At 43.0% G+C, this 26,796-nt stretch overlaps 1 protein-coding gene across 2 annotated transcripts; it reads right to left on the bottom strand.

Moving 5' to 3' along the window:
- Positions 1–1,665: 1,665 nt before the first annotated feature.
- Positions 1,666–26,791, bottom strand: RNF10 (ring finger protein 10). 2 transcript variants are annotated; one of them, XM_077834659.1, is made up of 17 exons: positions 26,241–26,791; positions 16,484–16,686; positions 15,255–15,454; positions 13,862–13,952; positions 12,477–12,661; positions 12,260–12,396; positions 10,163–10,323; positions 9,324–9,458; positions 8,847–9,096; positions 8,442–8,575; positions 7,873–7,990; positions 7,342–7,443; positions 6,648–6,782; positions 5,777–5,877; positions 5,411–5,471; positions 5,114–5,272; positions 1,666–2,872 (listed from the first exon to the last, which is right to left on the bottom strand). In XM_077834659.1, the coding sequence occupies exons 1-17, from the start codon at positions 26,401–26,403 to the stop codon at positions 2,796–2,798; spliced, it is 2,412 nt and encodes an 803-aa protein (XP_077690785.1). In that variant the 5' UTR covers positions 26,404–26,791; the 3' UTR covers positions 1,666–2,795. The 2 variants fall into 2 exon arrangements, with proteins under 2 accessions (XP_077690785.1, XP_077690786.1); XM_077834660.1 differs by having other exon boundaries at positions 8,847–9,093.
- Between the last annotated feature and the right edge of the window lie 5 nt (positions 26,792–26,796).

Genomic DNA, 26,796 nt, shown 5'->3' with positions numbered 1-26,796 from the left:
TTTGAGTATGGTTAAATATATTGCCTGCTTTTGTAGTCCATGGTTAACCTGTTTCTAACTGTCAAAGAACAAGTTTGAGCAACTGCTCTACTACCTTAAATAACACACTAAGAGCTACCTGGGGTTTTTGACTGAAGTGTGCTTATAGTGCATTAATTCACACTGCCGAGGATAGGTGAACCATTGCTACTAGGAGAATGTAAGGCCCCCCCCAAAAAATTTTTTCCAGTATCTATGGAATCTTAACCTTAGTAAGGTTTAGACTGCAAAACGCCTACTGTAGAGGGCATCACAAATCAAGGTTAAGATATTCATAGCACTCAGGGAAGAACAGGAGTTGGTGTAAAAGGAAAGTTCCCATCACTGAACTAATTCAGCTCACATAGAGGAGCTAGTACAGACAAGGCTTCAGTGAGCTGCCAGCACCTTCTCTAGACCAAAACTATTCCACGCAACTTGGCTGTTGAAGTTTCTCTTAAGTACAAGAGCAAGTAGTGGCATGTTTTCTGTGGAGTCCTAGTGTAAACAAAGCAGTTTACTGTAGCAGATGGAGAGACACCGAGTTAGTGTTAAATAAAATGGTTTGTAAAGGAATGGGTATATGTTGGACATTGGCTGAAAGGTTCTTAATAAGTTTACTTTTAGCCCCATCTCAAAAAACATTGGAATGGGTTCAGAAAAGGACAACAACAATTAGTAGGGGGGATGGAGCAGCTTCTATATGAGGAGAGATTAACATGGGGATTTTTCAGTTTAGGAAAGACAACTAAGGCAAGATATGACAGGCCTATAAAATGACTGTTGTGGAGAAAGTAATAAGTGTTATTTATGCTCTCTAGCTCAAGAGCTATGGGGCCACTAAATGAAAATAGGCAGCAGGTTAAAAAAAAACACAGCAAGTATTGCTGCACACAACACCTAGTCAACCTGTGGAACTCTGACAGAGAATGTTGTGAAGGCCAAGCCTATAAGAGGGTTTAAAAAAAAATTCAGGGAGGATGTCTATCAATGGCTGTTAGCAAGGATGGGCAGGGATGATAGCCCTAGCTTGTTCACCAGAAACTGGGAATGGGCAACAGGGGATGGATCACTTGATTACCTGTTCTGTTTGTTCCCTCTGAGGGCATGTGGCATTGGCTACTGTCAGAAGACAGAACAGTGGGCTAAATGGGCTTTTGCTCTGACCCTGTATGGCCATTCTTATGTTATTAGAAAAACAAGTCTAGCAGAGGGATAGTTGTGATACCAAGGAAGAACTAAAGGGGGACAAGGTGTAGTTCTTATTCAGACTGTTTGATAAAGGTGCCAGAACTTCTCTCTAGCATATTAAGAATCTAACATTTTCTCCTTTTCTTAAGGTGAGAAAGCTCACTGTATAGTAAGTCTGTCAACATATCCAAATGAAAGAAGGTAAGATGACTTGACATGTTATAGTTAAGGAACTTAAAGCTGCTGTTTTAGAAGCAAGGCCTGCAAGCTAAAGGGCACAACCACATTCTTCCCCTTTACCAACTGGTGGTGAAGGAAATCTTTCAGGTAGTGGCTGCTCAGCCTAACTTTATTTCCAACTCAAGTCTCAACAAAAGGGGTATAGTACTACAGAGGAAGGCCTCCTGCCCCCTGCAGCACTATAATTCTAAGTGTGCATATGATTTATTGCAACGGTTTGTCTTTGCTGGTACATTACACCTACTGTTCCTTTTATTTAATGAAAATCCACACCATTTAATGCATTAGCTTCAAATTAAACCACAGGCAGTGCAGAATGAGATTGCTCCAAGGGGAAAAAAAAAAGTGTGGGAAGAGAGAGGAAGGGAGAAAAAGGTTTATAGTAAGATGAGCCTAGTACAATCCAACTTACATCCCTGCACAAAGCACAATAAGGCCCCTGCCCCCACCCAGGACAAATAGCCTGGCTGCCTGCTGTAGGGTTAATAATTCTGCAGATTTTAGATATCACATTCCTCTGATTCAAATGCAGCTGATCTCAAAAAAAACCCCACCCAGCCTAGTTATCAAGAGACTCTAGGGTGGAATGTTTGCTCAAGATCATGGAGACAAAGAATTTCTTTGCAACCTGTCTTATCACATCCATGTTAACACACTAACATGCAACACTAAGTCATTCCCTGACATTCATTCTGAAACGCAGAGAGTCCAGTATGTATTGTAACTTGAACTTGGTAACAAGGATCTACTTTATTCCCACCCTAGATCTAATCCTTAGGCACCAGAAGGAGTTAGTAACTGCTATTCCTGTCATTTTAGAGACTAAGAACCCTCCTTCCTACTGTGATCTAGAAACAGGAACCTCTTCAATATTGCCCATTTCCAGTGGAAGGCAAACTGCACTTGCTAAGAAAAAGGATTCTGCTTTACAGCAAACTACACTTACTGCCAGATCTTGTGTACGGTTTCCTCTCTATACACACACCAATAGGGAGAGTAGAGGTTTTCTGCCTTTTGAGTGACACCATATTGCAACAAACTGGCAGTGCCACAGACAGCAGTAAAACACATTCAAACTGCTGATGGGCCAAAAGAGCTGACTTGGCACAGACTGGAAACCTTGGCTAAACGTTGCCAGGTTCAGTTTCTCTTAATACTTCGATTTTGTATAAACCAATTGAAAGTGCTAGAATAAAAAGTGGATATCTATGGTCCTCTCCTCTCTCCCCCTGCACCCAAGGCCTAGAAACATGGATTTAGTCTGTTCAAGCTTAAATACTTAAACTATAGCAGCAAAACAAAAAGCAAATGAAAACCAGGAGACAGAACTTTCTTGGACAGCAGCATCACTTTGTGTGGACAACTGAGGTGCTAAATAGCAGCTTCTGCTTCTGTTTCTTTCTTTTCTTGCCTCCCTTTTCCTCTGTAAAAGAAAAAGAAAGATTTATATTTTTTTGGCTTAGACGAAGCCATATTTCTTCCCAGCTACAGTGATCTTCCCATTTCATGGTTGATAGGTTGGGGAGGAGGGTTAGTTTCAATGTAGGTACCTAGGACCTTGTTGGCTATTGCTGTGGAATTTTTGCCACACAATGCTACAGCATTTTAGGACTGGTTTTAAAACTACATTACCAGCCCTTATGGTGGCTAGAGGAAGCTGTCCAAAGGTGAAACATGAAATCTGATGGGTTGTTTTCTGAGTCTCTAGAATATGAAATAGTCAAGCAGTATGAACTGTTCTTATTGCTGTCATTTTAGTAGCTCTGAACTAGCATGCTTATCCATCACACAGCTGGATGCAGGCAAATATTGAGTAGCAAGTGAGTAGCTCACCTCCAAAAAGGAGGTCATTTCAATCCCATTCATAAAGGTTAGAAATAAAAAAATGCATCTGCTTCCCACTGACAGAAACAGTTCTACCAAGTTATGGATCATAAATATTGAGCCTGCAATACACTGCAACTTTCATGGCAGCATGAAAGTGAGCAGAAGAACAAGGACTAGTGTATCAATTGATGCCCGATTCATTTAAGAGTCTAGATATGAATTAGTTTGAAACTTCTATATGGCTGCAGAATTCATCACTGGAGTGCCAGAGGCACAAAAAACTTTGGGGTGAGCTAGGCCCACCTTACCACAGAAAGCCAATCCTTGCACATAGGGAGAAGCCAGCAGAAGCTGGCACATGATGAATACCCAGGATACGTTTGTGTGCTGTGCTTCGGACGTCCTACTCAGGTGCAGTCCAGGGAGAGAGGTGGCAAAGGTGGTTATAAGCCATCTCTGTGCCGATACGATTCTGGGCTTGTTGCAGGCTGGTGCAACTCCTACTGTAACTTAGAGCAGCTCCCTCTTAAGGCTGCCTCTGAGCAGCTCCACAACCTGGAACTGTTTAGAATGGTTCTAGTATTGTACGTTACAGTTCCATCCCCAACATACCACCACTGCTACATCAGGACTTGGGCAGGACCCCATAAGCAGTGGTGAGCTGGAGCTGGTTCACATGAACTGGTGGTTAAATTTTGAAGCAGTTTTACAACCGGTTGTTAACCCGCTTCCCTGCAGGGGGCAGAGGCTTTGATGGGCTCTGGCCAAGTGATGCAATTCCTCCTCTGGCCACTGGGGGGCTGCGCTGCAGGAGCCATGTGGGCTGCCACATGGCCCTGGGCACAAGCCCTGGTGCTGCTGCTGCTGCTCCCCTGACCCTGGGGCTCCCACTGCTGCCTGGTGGGTCCCCGGCTGCTCTGCTGGGCCTGGGCTGCGTCCTACTGCTTGGGCTGCTCCGAACCGCTCTCCCTGTGAGTACCCACCACCCTGCCCGCAGCCAGCCCGTCTCCAGCCACCACCACACCCCCCAGCCACAGCCAGCCCCTGCTGCACGCACCCCCTGCCCTGCCTCCAGCCAGCCCCGCCGCCAGCCCCGCACGCACCCCCTGCCCTGCCTCCAGCCAGCGCTGCCACCAGCCCTGCACGCACCCCCTGCCCTGCCTCCAGCCAGCGCTGCCCCACGCCCTTGTCTGTAGCTGGCGCCCTGCAGTTCCCAGGGCAGTAACCCTAACACCTGCTTCAATGAGGGGGACAAGGAGCAGCTGGGACCCACACATGTGCACACCCTAGGGTGACCAGACAGCAAGTGTGAAAAATCAGGATGGGGTGGGGAGTAATAGAAGCCTATATAAGAAAAACGAACAACCCCAAAATCAGGACATCTGGTCACCCTAGCACACCCCCAGGGAGTGGTGGGGACCCACACATGTGAAATGGAGCTCATTTCTAGTTCAGGCCCATCTTTTTTAAAAAAAAAAAAAAAAACTTTAGGTAGGGTTAACGTACATCTGTATTTTCCCAGACAGGTCATACTTTTTGGTACTTAAAATCGCTGTCTGGGAGGAATTTTTAAAATTCCTCCTGGGAAAATATGGAGGAATGGTAACCCTACTGGTACAAAAAATACATTCTGTGGCACATCCCTTAAACCAGAACTTTTTATAGGGAACCAGTTAAGATTTTGGCATCTCATCACTGCCCATAAGCCTTATGCAGTGCCAGCACTGGGGGAAATTTGCCCAGCCAGCCAGTGATAGGGCTTTTATGGCCCCTGTACACTGGGAGGGAGGACTTCCAGTGTCAGGGAGCTGGGCATGTTAAACTGCTTTGTTCTTACCAGAGACGGGGTCAGATGTGGACGGCTTATCCAACTTCAGGAAGGCTGCCTCAATAGCTTGGCTAAAGGAATTCTGGAAGCTGGGCACAGGCATACGGTCAGAGTTGTCACTCTCTCCATCACTATCCACTGGAACAGGAGGTGCCAGGGTATTCTGATCTGGAAGAAAGGAGATTTCTAGAAAGGCCACAGATGATGGAAGAGTTGTGTTGCTGAGCTTGTACAAGAGTGCTTTTATTCAGTAGCCATTACACCTGTAATTATGCAAGATAATCACTGGAGGTAGGGTTTCCTTACCTCTTGTGTTTGAGGCAGCTTTGGGCCACATTTCTGGCTTTGCTTTTCCAACTCTCAACATCTACCAAGGGAGGGGGAAAAAAGTGTGCATAAGAAAGTAGACCAAGGCCTATCTGTCAGCATCCCTGCCCACGCCCCCGGGAAGTTTGTACAATACAACTTTCAAGCCAGAAAACAGGACTTTGCCTAGTATGGGTCTTTTGCCAAACATTAGCACTGATCAACTGAAGAGTGGAGGGACCATCCCATTTTAGCATCCACTAGGACTGTGCTTGGAGGTCTTAAAATTCAGACCAGTGAGGAAACAGCGAGGATAGTCAGCTGGGTGTTCTGTTGCATATGCAACTTTAAGGGAAGAGGATTTACCTGGGCAAAGGAGGGTAAGGGAGACTCTTCTTCCAGGCTCCCAATACAGAGTGATGGGCTAGCCAGGCTGGCAGCAGTTGACAATGGAGTTGAGACAGACTCTGCAGAGACAAGATTCAGTCAAACAGGAAAGCTAATTACATTAGCAAAATCCCACATTTGTGTAACGGAGGAGAAAGAAGCTGGTGCCAGCCAAGTCAAACAATGCATTATAGCCCAAAATTTCCAGCTTTCATCTCAAAGCATCTTGTCGATGTTTCAGTTTCCCCCCCTCTGCTATTTAGCCTCTTATACAGATTGTCTCAACATGTTTTTAATACAGGGACACTTACTAGAGAGCAAGTGACCAAGAACCATCTCAGAATGCTGGAAAGGAGACCCAAGGTGAGAGACACCTAAGGTGGTGGAGTCATTGAACTTGATCCTTCTCAGGACTAACCCAGGAAAACATATCCTATATTCAGTGCTAAGGGTAGCATGTGTCAGGTTACAATACACAAGAAAAATAAATGGTGGTTCACCCAAGGCAGAAATTGTAGAGAGTTACTTACAAACCTTCCCAGCTCCCCTTGGGAGTGGGGGTCCATTTCTTGGAAGTAGCTATTCCTTTTCCTACAACATGAGGCTTCTTGTAAGTGGTGGCTGCAGTGCAATGCTCAGATCCAGGATACAGACAAGACATAGTGGAAGGTAGGCAACACTTATGGAGATATACTTTAGTCCTCTATTTCTGGGTGCTGAACTTTTGGATTTCACCACCAATACAAAAGGGTTCTGTGGTCAGCAGTGAAAGTCTAGCTTGGTGTTCAGAGTCAGAAAGCCTGGGGGAGGGACTGCATCAATCCATCTGTGCATTCTTCCAGCTGCTCACCTGTGAGAGGCACAGAGCTTCTGCCAAGAAGGGACAAAGAGGAGCTCTGGTCATCACTGCTGATGAGTTCTCCTGAACAGGCGCTGAAGGCAGGAAACTGCTGCAGGTTCTCTAAAGCAATGTGGACCTCGGGATCTAGAGAAAGCCAGAAAAAAGTTTTTAATCAGAACATGGCTTAATACGGGGTAATGGGTCACTGGTGTGCAAGTGTCAAGTTGTTTCTGGGAGTGGTCTCTTCCTTGAAGGGAAAGTAGCAATACTGCTACTGTCTCCTTGAGAAAAAACCCAAATAGAAGATGTTTGTTCCTCCTTCACCTTTCCAGTTGAAGGGATTAATTTGGATTTAGAGACAGAATCCTGGGAGTTACATGAATGCAGTATATCCTTTCCGTGGCAGCCCCCCCACCGTGTTCTCCAGCTTCAGTGTGTTGGGCATGGTAAAGTAGTATGTTAGTTGTGCAGTTTCTGTTAAATGCTTCTTTGATCCAGGTAGCGCAACTCATGATCTCACCGTCTAAGGAAAGGGTGCTAGAGTTCTACAGCAAGCCCAATTTATGGCAAGTTTAATACGTATTCACTTGTGATCATGGCAGGCCCCCAACCTTATCCCCAATGTATTAACCCCTAATCCTCAAACCTTCCCAGCATTTGAAGAGAAGCAGAAACCCACCAGTTGTGGTTAAGTGAGACTTACACTTGCCCTGCTTCTTATTCTCCTCCATCTCAATTCTGCGTTCCCGACGCCGCTCATCACGAGCTTTCTTCTGCCGCAGGCGTTTCCTCTTTTCAATGTCATCTAAGTGTCACACAAATCATAGGAGGCCAGGTAAAAGCTAATACTTGGTAAAAAACTTTTCAGTTTTGGAGACACTATCACTAGTTGATCATTAATTTATGCATAAGCAAGTTAGTGCAGTGTCTATGTTCTACTGTAGATTGATCCTTCCCACCCTTGTCCATATTCTTCTCTCAAACATTTGTCTAATCTACACAAATAAAACACTCACCTGTTGCAGACAAATCAGAGGAGTTCCTTAACCTGAACAAGGCAATCCTTAATTCTAGCTAGGATCATCATGAACTAGTGTGACTGAGGAGCAAGCCAGCCTTTTACATTCCTGTTATCCATTTGTCCTCCCAGCCACAGAAACAGACATCCCTTCTTCCAAACTCTTTATGGTTACAGGGCATCATCCCTCCTGGGAAAAGGAACGAAAGCACTAACCAGAAAATGTCTCTAGGGTCTCCTTTGATATGACAGGTGGCTTCAGAGCCAGTTCACAGATGCTGAACTCGCAGGTGAGAGGCAAGTGACATAGGTAACGATGGCGCTGTCGCATATCCTGAAAGGAGAAAAGATCAGGTATCTCGTTGCATTAGAACCCATAGGCCTCCAAGTCTCTCCCTTCGCAACCATGTGTATCACCGGCTTTTTAGTGGGCGAGAGTAATGTCACCCCCAAACACCTGAAATTCTAGGAACCTGTCTTGGAAACAGTTATGCCAAGTACTCCCCATTAATCTATTCTCAGGAAGAGGAAACAGAAGGAACACCAACAAAGCCAGTCACTTCATGAGAATTTATTATAGGCATTGCTGCTTCCAAAGATGCCTTAAGCAGATCCCAACCCTACCCCCAGCCTGGAAAAAAGTGCTTCAGCGAGTATTGGAAAATGCTTGACAACCACTGTAAGTTAGCATTTCCTAGTAGTATCTTACCCACCATCAGCTCTCAACTGCCCTCCTTAAGAAAAAGGCCATGATTGGTAACACAAGAAAAAGCTACAGCAATTACCTCAGTCATAGAGTAGCCAGTTATCTCCACCACAGCTGCAGTGAGCTTCTCTGGACTGTTCTCCAGGCTGCCATACTCACGAACAAGACAGCGAACATTCACAGGGTGAAGGTACATACACTGTCCATCCTCCGCTACAAGGGAAGAAATTCACTTGTCACTTCTGTACTTCCCACCTCATCCTTAACTCCCCTGGAACTACTGATTTGTCAAAGCCATACCCCCTTCTCCCCTGGAGCGTCAAACATTAATGGCAAGAAATGTTAGACTTTCTTCTCTGAAGTTCTGTTTCATAGGGGTTAATTAACAAGCTCATGAATCCACTGAAGCTACAAATGTTTCCCCTGGGGCACTTTTTGGTGAGCATTTACCTCTCCCTCCACAAACAGACCCCATTCCACTAACCTTGATAGAAATAGTAAAAAGGAGAGTTGTTGCGCAAACGTTCATTGTTGGCTGTAACTTTAGATTCCTGGTAGTTACTTTCTGATGGACTAGTTTCTTTTGTAGCATTCACAGCTGGTACCTCCTCAGTGTCCACCTCAAGTACCTCCTCCTCTTCTGCTTCCAGGGGAAGAGGAAAGGAGCTTCCAGAATCAGAGTGGGCTTCCACCATCTCTTCATCAAATGCAGAAATATATTCCAGAACACACTGCTACAGAAAAAAAAATCAAAAAACAAAAACACAACTCACAAACACACAGTGTAGAGTCAGTATCCAACTCACATCATCCCATTCAGAAGAACTATAATCTCTGGTACACAAATGCTCTGAGAAGGGTAGATATCCTCAGTGCCTGCTCACCTTCCACTATAGTGAGGAGGTGGAGTTAGATCCTAACTGTGCTTGTCCTGGGGAAGAAAGGGAGACAAAAAACCCACCTTTTTCTCCTGGGAAGCTGCAGGCACCCTGGCCATAGAGGGCGCCATCAGGGCCAATTCTTCTACAGCTACTGTGGCTCCTGTGACATCGATGTCGCTACTCTGGTCCAATGAAGCTAGAGCCTTCTCTCGATACTACAGGCCACCCCAAAGAGAACACATTTCAGTTTCTTATTTATTCCAGGAGACTGACTCTATAAACGTCAGTATTCCCTCCCCTCGTGTCTCACACTGTCACAGATCAAGATTCTCCCTCACCCAGTGGCCACTTCTGTAATAGAGGGAGACACCAGCTTACTTAGAAATGACCTCTGCAGGCCATCTGCCACATACTGGCTTTGAAACAAGCAATAACCTACAGGTTTGGTTAAAGAGGTTTTATAGACAAAAGAATAGTTATCCCAAGAATTAGCTATTCCTAACACAAGGAGAGCCTGGCTTCACCAACAGCAAGCTTCCACAACTACCTCTGCAGTTAAGACACTATTCAGAGGCTGATGGCATTCCAGGTGGCAGAGTTCTGTCAGTGATAGGGGCGCATGTAGTTCTTATTCCCTTTCAGTGTTTATATTGCTGCTTTTGATCAGCAGGTGTCACCAAAAGCAAGCTACCTTGCCAGTATTCTGTGCCCCAAATGGAAGAATATTTGAGATTTTAACTATTTTCTTTTGTTACTACTGCAGATACTGAATCACACATTTCCAAAAATAATCTCTATATTGAGAGACTTATCTGGCCCCCCCAACCCCAAACCAAACCTGCTGTGGATACTTGGCCTCCATTAAAAACACAGTAAGCATCAAATACCATTAACTTCCACCACAACTGGGGATCCTCACCTTCAGTTCCTGGATAGCTGCCTCAATAAAGCAAGCCTCAGGGGTGTGCTTTTCCTCCTCGTACTGTCGTAGCAATGCTGTTTTCTCTTCCAAGATCACCCACTGCAACACCTGCTTCCTGGATGCCAGCAACAGCTTAGAGAATTGGCTGTGCTGCTCATCTGGAAAGAATATCAGTAAGATATCCAATGTGCAGCAAGGTCCAAATTCAACTTGGCCATTCCTATTAAAATCTCATCTACTCTCTGTGTGGGGAAGTCTACTAGGAAGACTAAATCTGTGCATAAGCAATGTTGTTGGCAAGAAGTTACTAAGATAGGAGATCAGTTTATTGTAAATCCCAATAGCAAGCTATTAAGTTACATCTCCATAAACATTCAGCAAGAATTTCTGCACTAGATATTTGTTTTAGTGACTTGGTCACATCAAACATTTGTAGGGTGGGATTCTGCACATTTAGAGAACCCATAAAGGCCTTCTTTTTTTCTTTTTTTAAAAAGGGATGGGCTTTGGTCTCTATGAAATTAGTGCCTGGAAGGTATTTCCTGCCTTAACCCCCCTAACAGCATCAGGAATGGCAAGTCTGGTCTTTCCTCATTTTGATGGAGGGCCTCAGAGGATGCTGGCTCTCACTCTGAGGGTGGGGAACTTGATCTCAATTTGGTATTAAACCCAAAGTTTAAACAGTGACAAAAATATTTTTTGCTCTCTGCCCGCAAATTAATAAAAGCAAATTTCAGCATTTGAAATCCCAGATTAGAAACAAATTTTTAAAAGGACATTAGATATCTTCATTCCTCCAAATCCAACCCTCAACCCAATTTCATAGTGTCACTACAGGACAAAAATTGAGAGGGGAGGAGGTTGAGAGAATCTTGTCTGTGCATTTTGCATCTCTTACCATATTTGGATTTCTTTTAAGTGCAAGCTTAATGCTGAAATTTTCTGGATTTGCAGTTATATGGACGCCAAGTCTTACAATATCCCTGTAGTGCTGTATGTTTTGTTTCTTAACCAAAGTTACTGATGTATACTCAATCTTAACTTTTAAATATCCAAGGCAAACCTCTGAAATTAGTTCTATGCTCCGGGATCCTATATTGGGAGACTGACCTTTAGAGCTAAGTTTAAACTATGTCCTCCCTCATAGGATTGGTTGAAAGACCACAGGTGAAAATAACCCATAAAGCAGCAGTGATAAAATGAAAAGGAGTACTTGTGGCACCTTAGAGACTAACCAATTTATTTGAGCATAAGCTTTCGTGAGCTATAGCTCACTTCATCGGATGCATCCGATGAAGTGAGCTGTAGCTCACGAAAGCTTATGCTCAAATAAATTGGTTAGTCTCTAAGGTGCCACAAGTACTCCTTTTCATTTTGCGAATACAGACTAACACGGCTGTTACTCTGAAACCAGTGATAAAATGAAGAATGTTGACATTATCTTATCCATTAGTGCTTTAAACATATGACACTGTATAAATAACTCTATGAAGCTCATGATCAAGCCCCAGATAGGTAATAGGTTCCCAAGAACCTGAAAGTTTTCCCATATTCCCCATTAGGAGATTCCACTGGTAGAATCATGCATATGCTGCTGCTACACACAGCATCTCTGAAATAATCTAGCATAAATTACAGAATAAGTCAAATCTAAAATAATTCACTCTGCGGCTGAGCCATGGTGGGGGGGGGGGGAGGAGAAAGAGGGGGGAACCCACATATGGGGAACAAAGAGAGACCAACAAAAGGAAGTGAGCTCTGCAGTGATGCATTAACAGTTATGAAATACTGAATGTTGGCTTGTTGTGTAAATTATTCTGGGATGGCAGGGCCTTGCAGCACAGAAACTAGAAAAGAATACAATGTATGATGCAAGCGTATGGAAGGGAGTTATGGGGTAGGAGACTGCAGGTCTGTCATTGAAGAGGTGGTAGTTAACTTGATCAGTATTTAAAAACAAAGTTTTGTAATCTGCCATATATAAATCCACGTAGAGTGAGAGAAGTGAGGTTTCCTGATAGCAACCAGCTTCCACATCCAAGTTTTAGTCATACATGCAGCCAACGTTCCAGGAGAGTATTCACAAGTACTCACCTCCAAGGTGAATGGGCTGCTCTACAGTCATCCACTTGGATTTGGGCAATGCTACCAAAACACTTTTCTCCCTTCTCATTAGCTGCATTGTAATGGTGTCACCAATTGCATACTGGCGTGTTTCCATAGCAACAACACTGCAATACAGGAACAGACTAAGTAACAAGAATTAACTGTACAGAAAGATGAAGGGATTTGAATTCCCTGCAAGTCTTACCTCTTGAGATCCTTCTTGTGAATAGACCCATAACAGATGGGACATTTGCTCCAGGTTTTCTCACTCAGGGAGAGATAGTGCAGAATGCATGCCCAGCAGAAGATATGCCCACAACGGGTGATCTTGGCTGCAGTAGGTGGATACAGGCATATTGGGCAGGAGGGCACTTCATGGCTACAAATTCGCTGGATGGCCATAAGAGAAGCATAATATAAAGAAATTATTAAAGCTAGAGATTATAAATTGAGATATCTGTTTGGGAATTTGTTGCAAAGTTGTCACATTCTCTAGAGGGTGGAAATATTTGGCCAAGACAGACCGAAACCTTTCCAAGAAAGCAGGGAGAGAATATTCCTTCAGTCACCAAGAAATTGATCATATGGTTTAGCAGGAACAATGTTTTTAAAATGCACATAGGGTAGTCTGTAGAGCCATCTACAGGGTATTGTTGTCAGACTCTTCAAATGTACAAGGAGGCTTGGTGTCCTAGTCAGATTAGTTTCCCTTTTCATGTGTTCACTGACCCCCATCTCCAGGATTACTAGATTAGTCATCTGAAAGCAACTAATCTTGCAGACAGCAGTGGACTTCTTGGTGTCACCTTGACTTCACAACATAATTACACAACGAAACTTCTCTGCATCTCCCTGATTAGAAATTTAGAACCCATTGATTTCTTTAAACATACATATTAGAAGATTAGACAGATGCTTCTTAAATAACGTATAAGTAATCTGTTTAAGACTACTGGGGGAAGTGTGCACATGCATGAGTTCCCAAAGAAGCATCAAGCTCAGGGTAACAGCAAACACACTCCATTTCAAATGCATGCTCTGCATCATAGATTAAGTATTGAGAGAGAGAGACACACAGACAGATGCTATTTTCTAGATCTGGTTGGAATCCTGGGGTGCTTCAAAGTAGCTACAGATTTTTGTTGTGAGGCAAAAGACGTTTGCCCATGCACAGAATAAGAGTCTGTAAAAGCATTCTACACAGCACACTTCCTTAAACTCCATCCCTGTGACCTTGTCAGAAGGCTGACAACACTTCTCCATAATACTATGGGGAAAAAAGTGCATCAGAAACACACTTAATATCCCTATAAAACTTCCATCTATAAAGCAAGGAGGAAGAGATCTTCTTCCTCAGAAGAGTGTTTGGCAGTCTTAAGCTCCTATCATGTACGGAGTCTTTCAAAAGTAATTCCCTATCAGATTCTCCTCTGTCATTCATGCAATACTAGGAGGAAAGAAACTTGATGGCAACTAAAGACACATTATGTCAAAAGCAACTAGAGCAACAGGTAGGCACTTTTTAAAAAAAATATTAGATAGGTAGAAGGAGAGAAATAAGTTTTAAACACCCATCCCATCACTACTGACCACTTGCTCCACAAAGTCCCAGTTGACCAAGGTATCTGGGTCAGCAAAGTTCACTGTGTAGTCCTGCTCCTCAGACACCACAAACTGGCAGCTGGACGGAAGACACAAAGGCATCATAGTTGATCAGTCACCTATTTCAGCTGTGTCCAGGTAACAGCAGAAGCGGCCTTTGGATTAAGATCCTCAAGAGACCAAGTCAGTCCTGTCCTTAAAGACAGTACCCAAGAATGCCTAGCACAGCCATATGCTGGGTACATGAAAAGACTTGGCATCTAGGCGGACCATGGCCAGCAGTTACCATCAGTGAACCTAACAGGGCTAAGTTCAGAGCCAGCACATCTTTGGACACGGTTCTTCTCCCTGCACTTTGGCTATCCTGCCTGAGTTCTTGTCTGAGTACAGACTAAACAAAAGGGAACTTATGCAGTGGAAACAGGTTTCCATAAAGGAAACTACTGAACTAGGTAGAAAACAAGGCAGGAAATCACATACTATTCAGACAAGTGCTATAGGAAGTCTCTATAGCAATAAAGTATATTCACATTTTACCGTAGTATACAAAAACGTAAATGACCACAATTTTAGCAGTACTTTTCATGGTCTTAAAAGTGGTGATCAGATACAGAAAATGTTCAACTTGCCCCATATTAGAGAGAAAGCCATTAGTATATTAGCTTAAAAAAAAAGAGTTCATCTGCTAAACTAACTACCTTGATTGATGCATTCAGTACATATTTCTAAGCATAAGTTAAAATTATTCAAGTCATCTTTAAAGATAAAGATGAGTAACTATTACAATATATCTGTTTAAAAACAAAGACCTCTGCACATGAGGACTTAAAAATTGAGACTTGCTTTGATCCCAAAAGAAGCACCTTTTAACATCTCATTGTACTAAAATGGATTGAGGTTTTTTGTTTACACCACATTACTTGAGTTAGAAAGGAAATGTGAACTACTTAAGTGGGAAAGAGACCACAGGCCTTCCTGGACCCAACAGGGTATATTAAATTTTACAGGTGGTACTTGAGTATTTGGGCAGAAGGGTGTTACCCTTTCCATCCTTCACACTCAGTCCCTTTAACTGCATTTCCTTTGTTTTCTCTCAGATACCAATATCTCCTTTTATAATCAGGAAAAGAACATATTTCACCCTTCTGCGTACACACAAGGTAACCCTTGCACCAATACTGTGGAGGAAGAACCAGTGGAGCAGAACTTCAGTAACCAATACAAAAAACAAAACAAAACAACAAACACCACACCACTCACTACAAACATTCAGTATAATTAAATACTGAATTCCCTGACTCAATCACCTACAGAGTGAATACATATTCCCTTAGAGCTCATTCATATGAATGTCTAGGAGCCCTGCTGATCTTCCACTCACTTGGCCTGTAGGAAGAGCTCTTTGTTGAAGGGTTTGTGTCCCCATTTGTTCCTTTTCCCCCAGTTGCCGTGGGCATTCCCATCAAAGTGACCTGCTTGGCCCCGGGGTTCAAAGGTGAAGTTCAATAAGTGGTTCAGACTAATCTTCTTTGGACCAGAGAACTGGGCAGGGCTGAACTCTGCCCGTTGAACCTCTGCTACCTAAGAAACAAAACAAAAAAAGATACAGTTCTGGTTAGAATTTACTGGAAGCTGGTACACTGCAACTTATCAACACAAGCACAGATCCATTCCCTTCAATGGTATACAGGGAAATGCACTACCCCTACCTACTCACCTTCTCCCACTCCAGGTCTGAAGATCAAATACTGCGGCATTAGAAATGCAAACGAACTTGAAAGTTAAGATTGGGTAATCTTTTTCTGTTGTATAAATGGAAGTGTAAAGCAACCTTTGTAGTGAAAAGTGAAAGCTTTTTTAATTTTTAAAACTAGTTTAGGATTAGAGACATGGGTAACAAAAGCTATTTTTAAAATGACAATATCCCTTTAAAAGAGCCAGTATTGCAAGCTTTAGGATCATTCCAGGGATCTCATGATTTTAGATTAGTTTCCATATAGTTGAAATGGACAGAATTAGGACTCAGAAAATATAGTAAGTGAATACGTGATACTTGTAAACTAAATTGCTAGTTTAAAAAAATGGGTGTAACATGGTTATATGCCAAGTGGGGGGAGGCAGACCACTGATAGTATACATCAGCATGAAAGGATTCCTGGTCTGCCTTTATTCCTCACTAGATCACATCAGGACTAGTCAGATTACTTCACTAAATATTCCATAATGTGGGATTCAGAATACACAAGTGGTTGGACATAAATGTGTCACAGATTTAGGAACTGAAAGCTGTATTACTAAGATCATTTTCATGAAGAACCTGTGTTTCACAATATGCATGTGGCCTGTCTATACACCCATTCCTCAGACTGTACTTCCGTTAGTTTCACTGGTCTTGTTATTGAAGAAATCTCAGACCAAAGAGCATCCTCTTCTCAGATGTTGCAAAGTTGTTCTGATCTCACTCAATCTGGCATCTCAGCGATGTTACCACCTCAGGGTTCTTGCCCTTCCTAGCCCAGGAAGGGTACATAGGAGACCTAACTAGCAGGTCAGAGTGATCCTCTCGTCCCACAAAAAGACGCCTTGCAGACATAGCATTACAATTCTCACCTCATCTCGTCTTCCACCATTACAAGAGCTAAAAAGTTTGCCACTGCCCCCAGTGCCCCCTCTCTGAGGGGGCATCTTGTTAAAAGCTTTGCTTTTCTGTGAATTGGAGCGACGGGACTGGCTGGAAAAGTTCTCATTTTTTGAATATGAAGTTTCTCTTTTACGATTGTAACGTTGTTTGGATCCACTTGCATTCTTACCATCTGGGGGGGAAAAAAAAAAAATCATCAGCCTCGAGCTCAGCAAGGTACTTCCACTGCTTTTCTAGTGGCAGTCAAGTAATTTATGCCTTTAAGACAGGACTGCATTTGGCTTGGATCATTTTTATACCTGTCTACAGCAAGACAATACTGACTCTTATCGAGAGCTCCAAGACTTCTCTAACTACACCACCAAACCCACAGCAAAGTACTTTTCAGGCACATTAGTATCCAGGAACCTATGCATCCAAAGACAGATGTCTTGCTGCCTTGAAATAAGATGCATCTAAGTTAGCTTCTATTGTCCAGGTTCTTCATACCATGGATAGTTTCTATGCAGAATCAGCTCCATAATCAGCATTTACTGAAACATACACCAAAATCCACCACTACTTAGAGCTTATACCAAGCAAAGGACTGGAGACATAAGGCAGATGTTTAGCTGAACTGAGGACAGTATTACACTACACTTGATTCATTTACAGAACTAGTTTCAGGCTAGAACCAGGAACAGCCACTAGCAGGGTATGTTTAATTAGAACAATTTGACACCAAATAATCAAGATTGAATTTTCTAGCTTCTGGTGTTTTTCCAAAACACTCAATAGCCATCAGTTAGTTTTTTATTCTGGGAACACATAGGCTTGGTCTATGCTACAGAGTTAGGTCAATGCAAGGCAGCTTACATCGACCTAAACATGTAAGTGTCTACAGTAAAATTTTGCTCCTGCCAATGTGACTGCTCCGCTATTCTGACTTAACTCCACCTTCATGAGAGGCATAGAGTCAATGTAATTAGATCGACGCAGCATCAGCTTAGACACTGATGCTTACATCAACTGTTACTGACTTTCAGAAGCCGTCTAACAATGCCCTGCACTGACAGTACAGTTAGTACAAGGGTTCCTGGTGAGGACTTGCACTGCCAACACAAGAAGCATAGTGTGGACACACAAAGCGATTTAATTACTGCAGCAGCTGTATGCTGACATAACTTCAGTTGACAATTTTGTATTGTAGACATGCCCTTAGTTGATTACATGAGTTTTCAGGTCTAGAATGTGTAAAGGTACCATCCTGCCTGCATTTGTCTGTTTCTAGATCTCCCACATTTCTCTATTATGTGGGCTTCTCTTTTTAATCACTATTCTGTTTACTTTTTTTCTTCTTTGTGCCTTCTTTCATCCTAGGCCCTATGCTTAAGGTAGTACAATGCATCAGGCTCTCTTCTTAAAAACCACACTTCTTCCACAATGCCCACAAAATGTCAGTCTGCCTCAACACACCACTACCACCTTTGGTCTCCCAGTGCAGTTATCTAATCTGTGTTTTAATGAGTAAATCCCCAAATCCTGGATGCAGGGATTGTTTGCCTGGTGAGAGTGCTGAGCACACTGCTGGTATTTTAACACAGAAAGCACTAGCAGCAAGCACAAAGTGGTGGCTTTAATTCGAAGGCTCACAAGAATGGAAGAGCAATCAGACATTAGTTGGGTATTCTAAATGCGTACAAGAGTTGCTAATGCTTCCTAGACTACTGCAGAGGATCTTTCAGTAAGATTAGAAAGCACTTCCCCCTAAAGTTCCAATAAGTTCTTAAACGTAAAGTCAGGTTGAGTCCAAACATGGTAATCCATTTCCCTGTGTATCTAGTGGCATTACCAGGTTAATACATTTGTTTCCTGAAACAGGAGAATAAAATTAGAGCTTAATTTTCAATGTCATCAGCCCACAGATATGCCAATACACCATTCCCTCCCAGAAATGTTAATTAACATTGCATCAGGTCCATTGTGACGTATCAAATCTAATGCCTCACAACAGCAGCACTAGAATATCAGTTGCATCTAGACCCACATATTGGGAAGTAGCAGGCTTCTGCCCCCTTTTCATTACCCAGGATTCTGCACAAGTCTTTTGCAGCTAACAGCTTCCCTCCTTCCCTATTTTAAGATCATATTAATTACTGTTCCACTAACCTTGGTAACTATCTTCCACTATTACTCCTGAGCTACAGGCATCAGTAGCAACCCAGCTGCACATTTATAGCAACCAAATGATCTCATTCATGTCTATTCTCCACACTTTTCACTGCAAAAGTTTAATTTCTCCCTCCTGACCCCCCCCCCCCACAAGTGTGTTTAGGGAGCAGTAAGGGCTGTGCATACCTCTACATGACTAAGCATCCAGATGCTTTTAAAATACAAACATTAAAAAAAGCAAATGTATCTTAAGACCAATTAAATCTTTCACCTCTTAGTAGAAAGGAAATGCACAGGGATGGAAAGATGTGGCCACCACACTTTAGAATTGTGGGAGAACACTAGTTTAAGAGGCCTACTGCACCAGTTTTCACAGTTCAGCTTCCAGTGACTCCACACAATTCTTAAAGCCCACGCAATTCAGAATTTTACTTGTCAGATGTGCCTGTGATTTCCAAAGAGTGATAATTTTGAAGATCTTCTACTGCAAGATTAAGACGAAAGCCAAACACCTTTCAGATTACATAGAGAAATACAAGGGCAGTAATTTATTAATCATTAGTTAAGAAGTGACAGGGAAGTTTTCAAGAGGCATTATGCAACCACTCTGCCACTATTTACTGACAAAACTAGTGAGGTACTTGGCCTAATGGCAGAGCCAAATTCAGAATTGAGAACTCAAACAGTTCCTGCTATTGTATCACAGCATGTGTCTTTGAGTTGTGCAGCAGTTACAGTGCACATGGGAGAGACTGCAAGTCAGCCTGACACCTTAGGTGCAGAATGTTATCTGGAGAAGCACACCAGTTGCAGCTAAATATTCAGGGTGTAACCAGGCCTGGACTATGGTGATTTGGACAGACTTTTCTGACTGTAGAGAAGAAGCTGTAATTTACACCACTGAGAGTCGGATATTGTCTCTGGTATAATTAAAATTCATTCCAAAAACAAGGAATGGCTATTGGATTAGGATTAGCTATTTTCATAAATTAACTTTAAGAATGTCTATATGGAATGCCAATTGAGCTGAAGTTCATCATTGAACAGCCTTCTTACATCTATAGTCACAGTGCATATTCTAGACAGGCCACAGCAACTTTGAACTTTTTCAATCCATGAGCAGAAGGGGACAGAAAAATGTATCTGCAAATAAGGGGTCAAGGTAACTTTATAGCCTCAGTCTCTTTAAATTGGGTCAGATTACTTCTTGTCAGGTGTAGCAGTCATCTTCCCCTGCAATTGACAGCAAGGAAATTTCCCACCTTAGTATAGCTAACACAAAATTACAGCCATTATGAACATTAAATTGTCAGTCAGCTCTTACCAGAGCATTCCTATCATATTACATCCCTTCAACCTGACTCCATGGCTTTTAGGAGTTTCCCTTTCATCATTATGACGACTTTACTACATCACACTTTATGGTCAAGGAATCCCTAGTCTGTGCCTTTTGATCAAGAATCCAGAGTGGTATAGACTCCAGACACCTTTTCTTCACAACTTTACTGGTTGAAGGCAGTTCCCCTCTTCAGGATGGTCTGCATGAAAATTCTCAAGAATTTTAAGAACCACCAGGGTTGTAGTAAAACAAGATTTAAATGAGAGAAGAGTCAGATGTAAAGCCAGAGAAACCATATGAATGTCTAGTCTTGCTGCAAAAGCTCATCTTAGATAGGATTGCCTATTTCCCTACAACTACAGGAAAAGGGCTTTTCTTCCTTTTGATTGTTTTGGCAGGCAGCATGTCAGAAAAAAGCTTCTACTATCCACTGTCATCTTTCTTCCCTGATATGCCTCAGTTATGGATTTCAGGTTACTATGAACTGCCTCCGGTGACCTCTCCTACCAAAGATACTTATCCAGCGGTCTTCTGTATTTAGCCCAAAATTAATTCAGAATTTTATTCCTTGGCCTAGGAAAAGCTTTCCGTTCCTGTCCCTACCTCCACTTCCCAAAAAATAATTTTAATGGACTTTGTATGTACATGCTTTTAAAAAACTATCATTTCCAAATAGACTTTCGCTACTGGTTGCCAAAACAAACAAACATTCTCACTTCGGCGGCCCTGCAGCTTGTTCCAATCTAATGATGAATACTTTTGAAAGCACTAATCATCTCTAGAAGTGTTAATCCAGAAACAACTCATTTTAATGAAGCAGGGCTCATTTCTAATAGTTATCTCATTTCAAATATATGAACCCTAGGTAGAACACATATTTCTTATCTTTAATTGTGAGAGGAGGGGGCCCCTCAGACATGGGAGCATTGTGTTTAAATTTTTAAAGTTTGAATTCACATTTAGAACATTGTAGTTCTATAAACTGTTTCAAGGCACACCCTGAAAGGAGAGCAAGGTGCCTTATCCACAAGTCAGAAGCTGTGATAAAGTACTCTATTTCACCAGTCTATTCCAGTTTCTCAACTGTTCACAGCAAGTGACATTCAGAAGTGCCTAGATGACTTAAGAGCTTAATTTCCACTGAAAGTCAATGGGATCTAAGCTTCTAAATCACTTCATTTTCAAATGCACCTACTCGGCATCCCTTCTTTTTCAGGGGGAACCTCAGAGCTATTTGCTGACTTATAACTATATACAAAATCGAGCAAGTTGATCATTACTCTATTGTATCAATACCTTCGAGGCACTAGAATAGTACCTGAGTGGATATATATTCAGAAGTTAGTATTTATTCATTCAAAATGTTAAGTCTTAAGTCAGGCATTAACACAATTTTTAAAACAATCCAATTAAAACAGCTCAGTTTATAGCTTTTTGCTATATAATTGACATTAGCTCTCCAATCTGAGTATTCCAGTCTACACCTGAATTACAAAAATAAAAAAGAAAGTTAATTTTAAGGAAGAATCTTTTCAGGCGATCTTTATACCTCAAAAAAAGTATTAAAAACCCCCAATTTTTCCACTATGCAGTTATTTAGGAAACAGCTTAGAAAGCTAAGTGTGAAACATAAAAACAGCCCTTGGTATATTCTCTTTGTATTAGTATAGGGCCTATATTTCATACTTTGATATGAAGTAGGAATCTTTGAGGCTCTGTTGCCTCCTTACTGCTTCTTGTAAAAGCTAGGCCTCTGACTTGTAATTCTTCACTCAGTCCTCTCCAGAGTCAAGATTTAACATATTATCTGCATTTCAGTTACATTAGTCTCCCTCTTCTGCAGCACTGCCAAGTTGGTGGATGTTCTGCTGGGGGATGGGAGGAACTTTCACTTCAGCTTCCCTGACCACTGCACCTTTCTCTAGGGTAAAGGGTATCAGAAAACCATGAGTTCCCACCCATGGCTGTTTATATTTCTCTGGATTGACATTGAGCAAAGCACCATATCCCTACCATAGGAAGCAGGCAAGCATCACCACTGTGCCCCATTTTACAAATAGAAAGGGTTTTTACAAGAGCATTTTTGGCAGAACTAGAATGGAATCTAGTTCTTCAATGACAGACCCACATTTAATCCATTCAGCCACAGTGCCTTTCAGAATAAATGTACCGAAATGTATGTACTGTACTTGGCTATTCTGTGTAATAAACCACCCTGTTCCCCTTCCATGGCTAGAATCCCAGAACTGTTCAGTATCCTCCTCTTCCTCCCTTCTAGTAGCTGGCCCACTGAGGATAACATTTATTCCTTTATCTCAAGTGGTAGAGATCTGTGTGGGGAGTCTAAAGGGCCCAGCTTCAAACCCAGCTATTGAGTCATGAAGGGGATCTTTGTAGAACTTAGTTTTTCAGTTTTTTTTTTGTTGTTTTTTGTTTTTATTAAAGAACCCACGTATTTGACTCACAATGACAAAACATCTTTAAAAACAGGTTTTAAGTTAAAATTAATATCAGTTATGGTGCATCCTAAAAAGATATTGGTGTTCCACATTCAAGTAATCTGGCACACACTCCAGTTGCTTAAAGATAAAGTATGTCATGTATGCCCTTCAATTTGACACATGCAGTGAAGTCTTAGGGAGAAGTTAACACCTTAAGAATTAGAGCCACATATTTCATTATTTCAACTGTCTATAGCTACTCTTTGAAACTTGCAAAAAGAAAAGGAGTACTTGTGGCACCTTAGAGACTAACCAATTTATTTGAGCATGAGCTTTCGTGAGTTACAGCTCACTTCATCGGATGCATACCGTGGAAACTGCAGCAGACTTTATATATACACAGAGAATATGAAACAGTACCTCCTCCCACCCCACTGTCCTGCTGGTAATAGCTTATCTAAAGTGATCATCAGGTTAGGCCATTTCCAGCACAAATCCAGGTTTTCTCACCCTCCACCCCCCCACACAAATTCACTCTCCTGCTGGTGATAGCCCATCCAAAGTGACAACTCTTTACACAATGTGCATGATAATCAAGTTAGGCCATTTCCTGCACAAATCCAGGTTCTCTCACTCCCTCACCCCCCTCCAAAAACCCATCCCCACACACACGAACTCATTCTCCTGCTGGTAATAGCTCATCCAAACTGACCACTCTCCAAGTTTAAATCCAAGTTAAACCAGAACATCTGGGGGGGAGGGGGGGTAGGAAAAAACAAGAGGAAATAGGCTACCTTGCATAATGACTTAGCCACTCCCAGTCTCTATTTAAGCCTAAATTAATAGTATCCAATTTGCAAATGAATTCCAATTCAGCAGTTTCTCGCTGGAGTCTGGATTTGAAGTTTTTTTGTTTTAAGATAGCGACCTTCATGTCTGTGATTGTGTGACCAGAGAGATTGAAGTGTTCTGAAGTGTTCTGAACACTTCAATCTCTCTGGTCACACAATCACAGACATGAAGGTCGCTATCTTAAAACAAAAAAACTTCAAATCCAGACTCCAGCGAGAAACTGCTGAATTGGAATTCATTTGCAAATTGGATACTATTAATTTAGGCTTAAATAGAGACTGGGAGTGGCTAAGTCATTATGCAAGGTAGCCTATTTCCTCTTGTTTTTTCCTACCCCCCCCTCCCCCCCAGATGTTCTGGTTTAACTTGGATTTAAACTTGGAGAGTGGTCAGTTTGGATGAGCTATTACCAGCAGGAGAATGAGTTCGTGTGTGTGGGGATGGGTTTTTGGAGGGGGGTGAGGGAGTGAGAGAACCTGGATTTGTGCAGGAAATGGCCTAACTTGATTATCATGCACATTGTGTAAAGAGTTGTCACTTTGGATGGGCTATCACCAGCAGGAGAGTGAATTTGTGTGGGGGGGTGGAGGGTGAGAAAACCTGGATTTGTGCTGGAAATGGCCTAACCTGATGATCACTTTAGATAAGCTATTACCAGCAGGACAGTGGGGTGGGAGGAGGTACTGTTTCATATTCTCTGTGTATATATAAAGTCTGCTGCAGTTTCCACGGTATGCATCCGATGAAGTGAGCTGTAACTCACGAAAGCTCATGCTCAAATAAATTGGTTAGTCTCTAAGGTGCCACAAGTACTCCTTTTCTTTTTGCGAATACAGACTAACACGGCTGTTACTCTGAAATCTTTGAAACTTATTTCATTTCACTGATAGACTCGCCAAGGTATACATTGTCATTATGCCAACACTTTTTTATAATACAATTGAGACATCAAAACACTCAAGAGGAAGGAAATGGAGTACAAGCCATCCCAGCACCATTCCAATTAGACTGTATTGTGAATAGTTGTGTCAAAGGGTCCAGCAATATCAAGTATTATTGCAAATTTCAATACTTAGAAACAGTTAGGATCAAACTGTCAAAAGTGTCAAGCTCCAAGAACTCCAACTGCCTCAGGATGGAACGGCTACTGCTCAGCACTTCTGACAATCAGACTCTTAGCTTAAAATAATGTAGTGCAACTGTACAAGTGATACACAAGATGGTTATAAACCATCAGAGAGAGGAGCTATGTGCAATAATAATCTAAACTGAAATGTTATATTTAACTACTATAGGTTCATACAAGATCCCTTTAATACTAGAGTGCAAGGGTGTCAAACATACAGCCTGCAAGATGGATCCAGCCTCTCTGATGTACCTTTATGGCCTGCATGACAAATTATGCAGAAAATATTCATGTTAAGAGTTTTTAGTACTCACAGTTGCAAAGCAAGCCTTCAAAATGTGATCCAAGTGTAAAACTAATATGGGTGGTCTTCCCAAAGTCTGCAGGCAGCCTGAAACAACAGCTCTAGAAGTATGGATGTTCCACCTCCTATCTCAAAGACAGTTAACTCTAAAGCTCAGTTACAAGGTTACTTCACTTGCTAAAAAGGTGAGCAGTAAAATGGGAAAAGGAGTGGAAATGTTCCCCTTGGAAGAGAGAACTAGGCATTGCTGCAGTTAAGGGAACCTGAGGGAAAGACAGAACACAAACAGGGATGAGGGAGGGAAAAAAGAATAATGGAGGAAAAACAAAAGGCTAGAAATAATGGTCCTAATGATAAGCATGTTCTTCCACTAAGTGGTACTGAATCAATAATAGTGATAACCAGATGTTCAATTGCCACTTCTAATTTTGATCCTAGTATAAGCCTCCTACCAAAAGTAAGTAGTCTGGTGTGGACTGAGTGATGTGTGTAAATCTAGATTTATAACCCGTCCTATTGAATATAGAGTGAAATTCAGCCCTCTCCACCAAGCAAGTTTAACACCACTTATCTTGTAATTAGACCAAGGGATGAGGATTTATTATTCCTGGATTTTGGAAGAGCTAGGAACAAAGCTTTCTAATATTTAACTTTGTGTAAGTCCCAGCCTTTCCATCTGTAGTTAAGATATTGGCCCTGCCTCAAGGCGGGTCAAGCTGTAATTTGTAAGTTGCTTAGACATCCTAGGCAGGAAGCCACCATTCAAAAGACAGAGTACTACTTCAGGTCACATCATCTTGGCATACACCACACTTCTATTAACACTAGAAAGGAACCTTACTCAGGAGGTAATATTGCTGCTGAAAGCTTAAGCTGGCCAGGATATAGGAAGGCCAGAAACCGATAGCATGTTTGTTTGTTTAACAACATCAGTAGTGATCTTAGTGCTTACAAGCAGCTCAAGTGACAGCATGGGCAAAGTGACTGACCATTCATGTACTGCACAAATGGACGTGAGCAAGAAAGTTTCTTTACACATCTTCCCCTCTCCCTCAAGTGTGTCTCAGCGCTGACCTAAAGAACACCTACAAGGGAGAGATGGTCAAGTTTCCAAGCTCCATTAAGTGATAATACGGTGGCAATGCATGCCAGGCATACAATTCTTGGCCTCTCCAAAACTACCAGACACGCCCAGTATGTTAAGGGCTGGAAACTTGCAAGTTCACCAACTCATTTCACAGAATCCCTGTATCCTGTCAGGGACTAACAACAGTGGATCAATACCACCTGGGCTGCGGACCAACCCGTTGGACCCTTAGTACCACTGCCCCATGCCCACCTCCTGGGGACGGATGTGGACATTTCCCAGAAGCATGGAGCCCTCCGACTGTTACACAGCCTGGCGGCCCATCCCACCCCTGCCCCGTCCCTGTTAGTGCAACACACCTGCCAGCACCTTGGCTGGAGGCTACGCTCCTACCCCAGCGCCCCTTACCCCGGGCCTGTCTCTTACCGCCTTTGGGCTTAGATTCCCCCGCGGCCGGCCCGGCCGAGGCGGAGCGGGTCTGCTGCCCTTTGCTGCCGGCCGAGGAGCCGGGGATCCCAGAGCCGCAGGGGCTGCTCTTGTCCATGTCGGAAGCTGAGGCGGGGGCCGCGCTGGGCGAGCTCTGCAGCATCAACGGGCGCCCCGACGGCGCTGGGGAGTGGAGAGCAGCGGCTCTGAGCTGGGGGGCAGGACGGGCACTGGGGGAGGCGACGGGGGCCCAGGCTCATGGCCCGCGAAGGGGACCGACAGGGGCGGCGCAGCGCTGACTCGGCCTCCTTCATGGCGACATCTTCTCGCTGCTCCGCTTAAACAGGGAGAGAGCCGGGAGGAGGCCGGGCCGGGCCTGCGGGGCTCCGGGGGGTGGCAACAGGACGGGGAGCCCCGCGGGGCCCGGCACTGGCTGCGGTGGGGGGGGGTCGGCGCCGCCCAGGCAGCGCGGGCTCCTTGGCGCCGCTCCTACAGCTACCGCGTACCGTAGCTGTTCCCCTGTAATGGCGACGAGTCGCCAACAGCAAGACAAGAA

This window comes from Eretmochelys imbricata, chromosome 15 (assembly GCF_965152235.1).
Source record: "Eretmochelys imbricata isolate rEreImb1 chromosome 15, rEreImb1.hap1, whole genome shotgun sequence".
Lineage (NCBI taxonomy): Eukaryota > Metazoa > Chordata > Testudines > Cheloniidae > Eretmochelys > Eretmochelys imbricata.
This window is presented reverse-complemented; position numbering and strand designations above follow the sequence as displayed.

Coding starts and splice junctions, on each gene's coding strand:
- RNF10 (XM_077834659.1), bottom strand. CDS start 26,403: ATGCTGCAGAGCTCGCCCAGCGCGGCCCCCGCCTCAGCTTCCGACATG. Junction 9,459..10,162: donor CAGCTATCCAGGAACTGAAG/GTGAGGATCCCC, acceptor GGTGGCCTGTAG/TATCGAGAGAAGGCTCTAGC. Junction 5,273..5,410: donor AGCTGCCTCAAACACAAGAG/GTAAGGAAACCC, acceptor CCTTTCTTCCAG/ATCAGAATACCCTGGCACCT.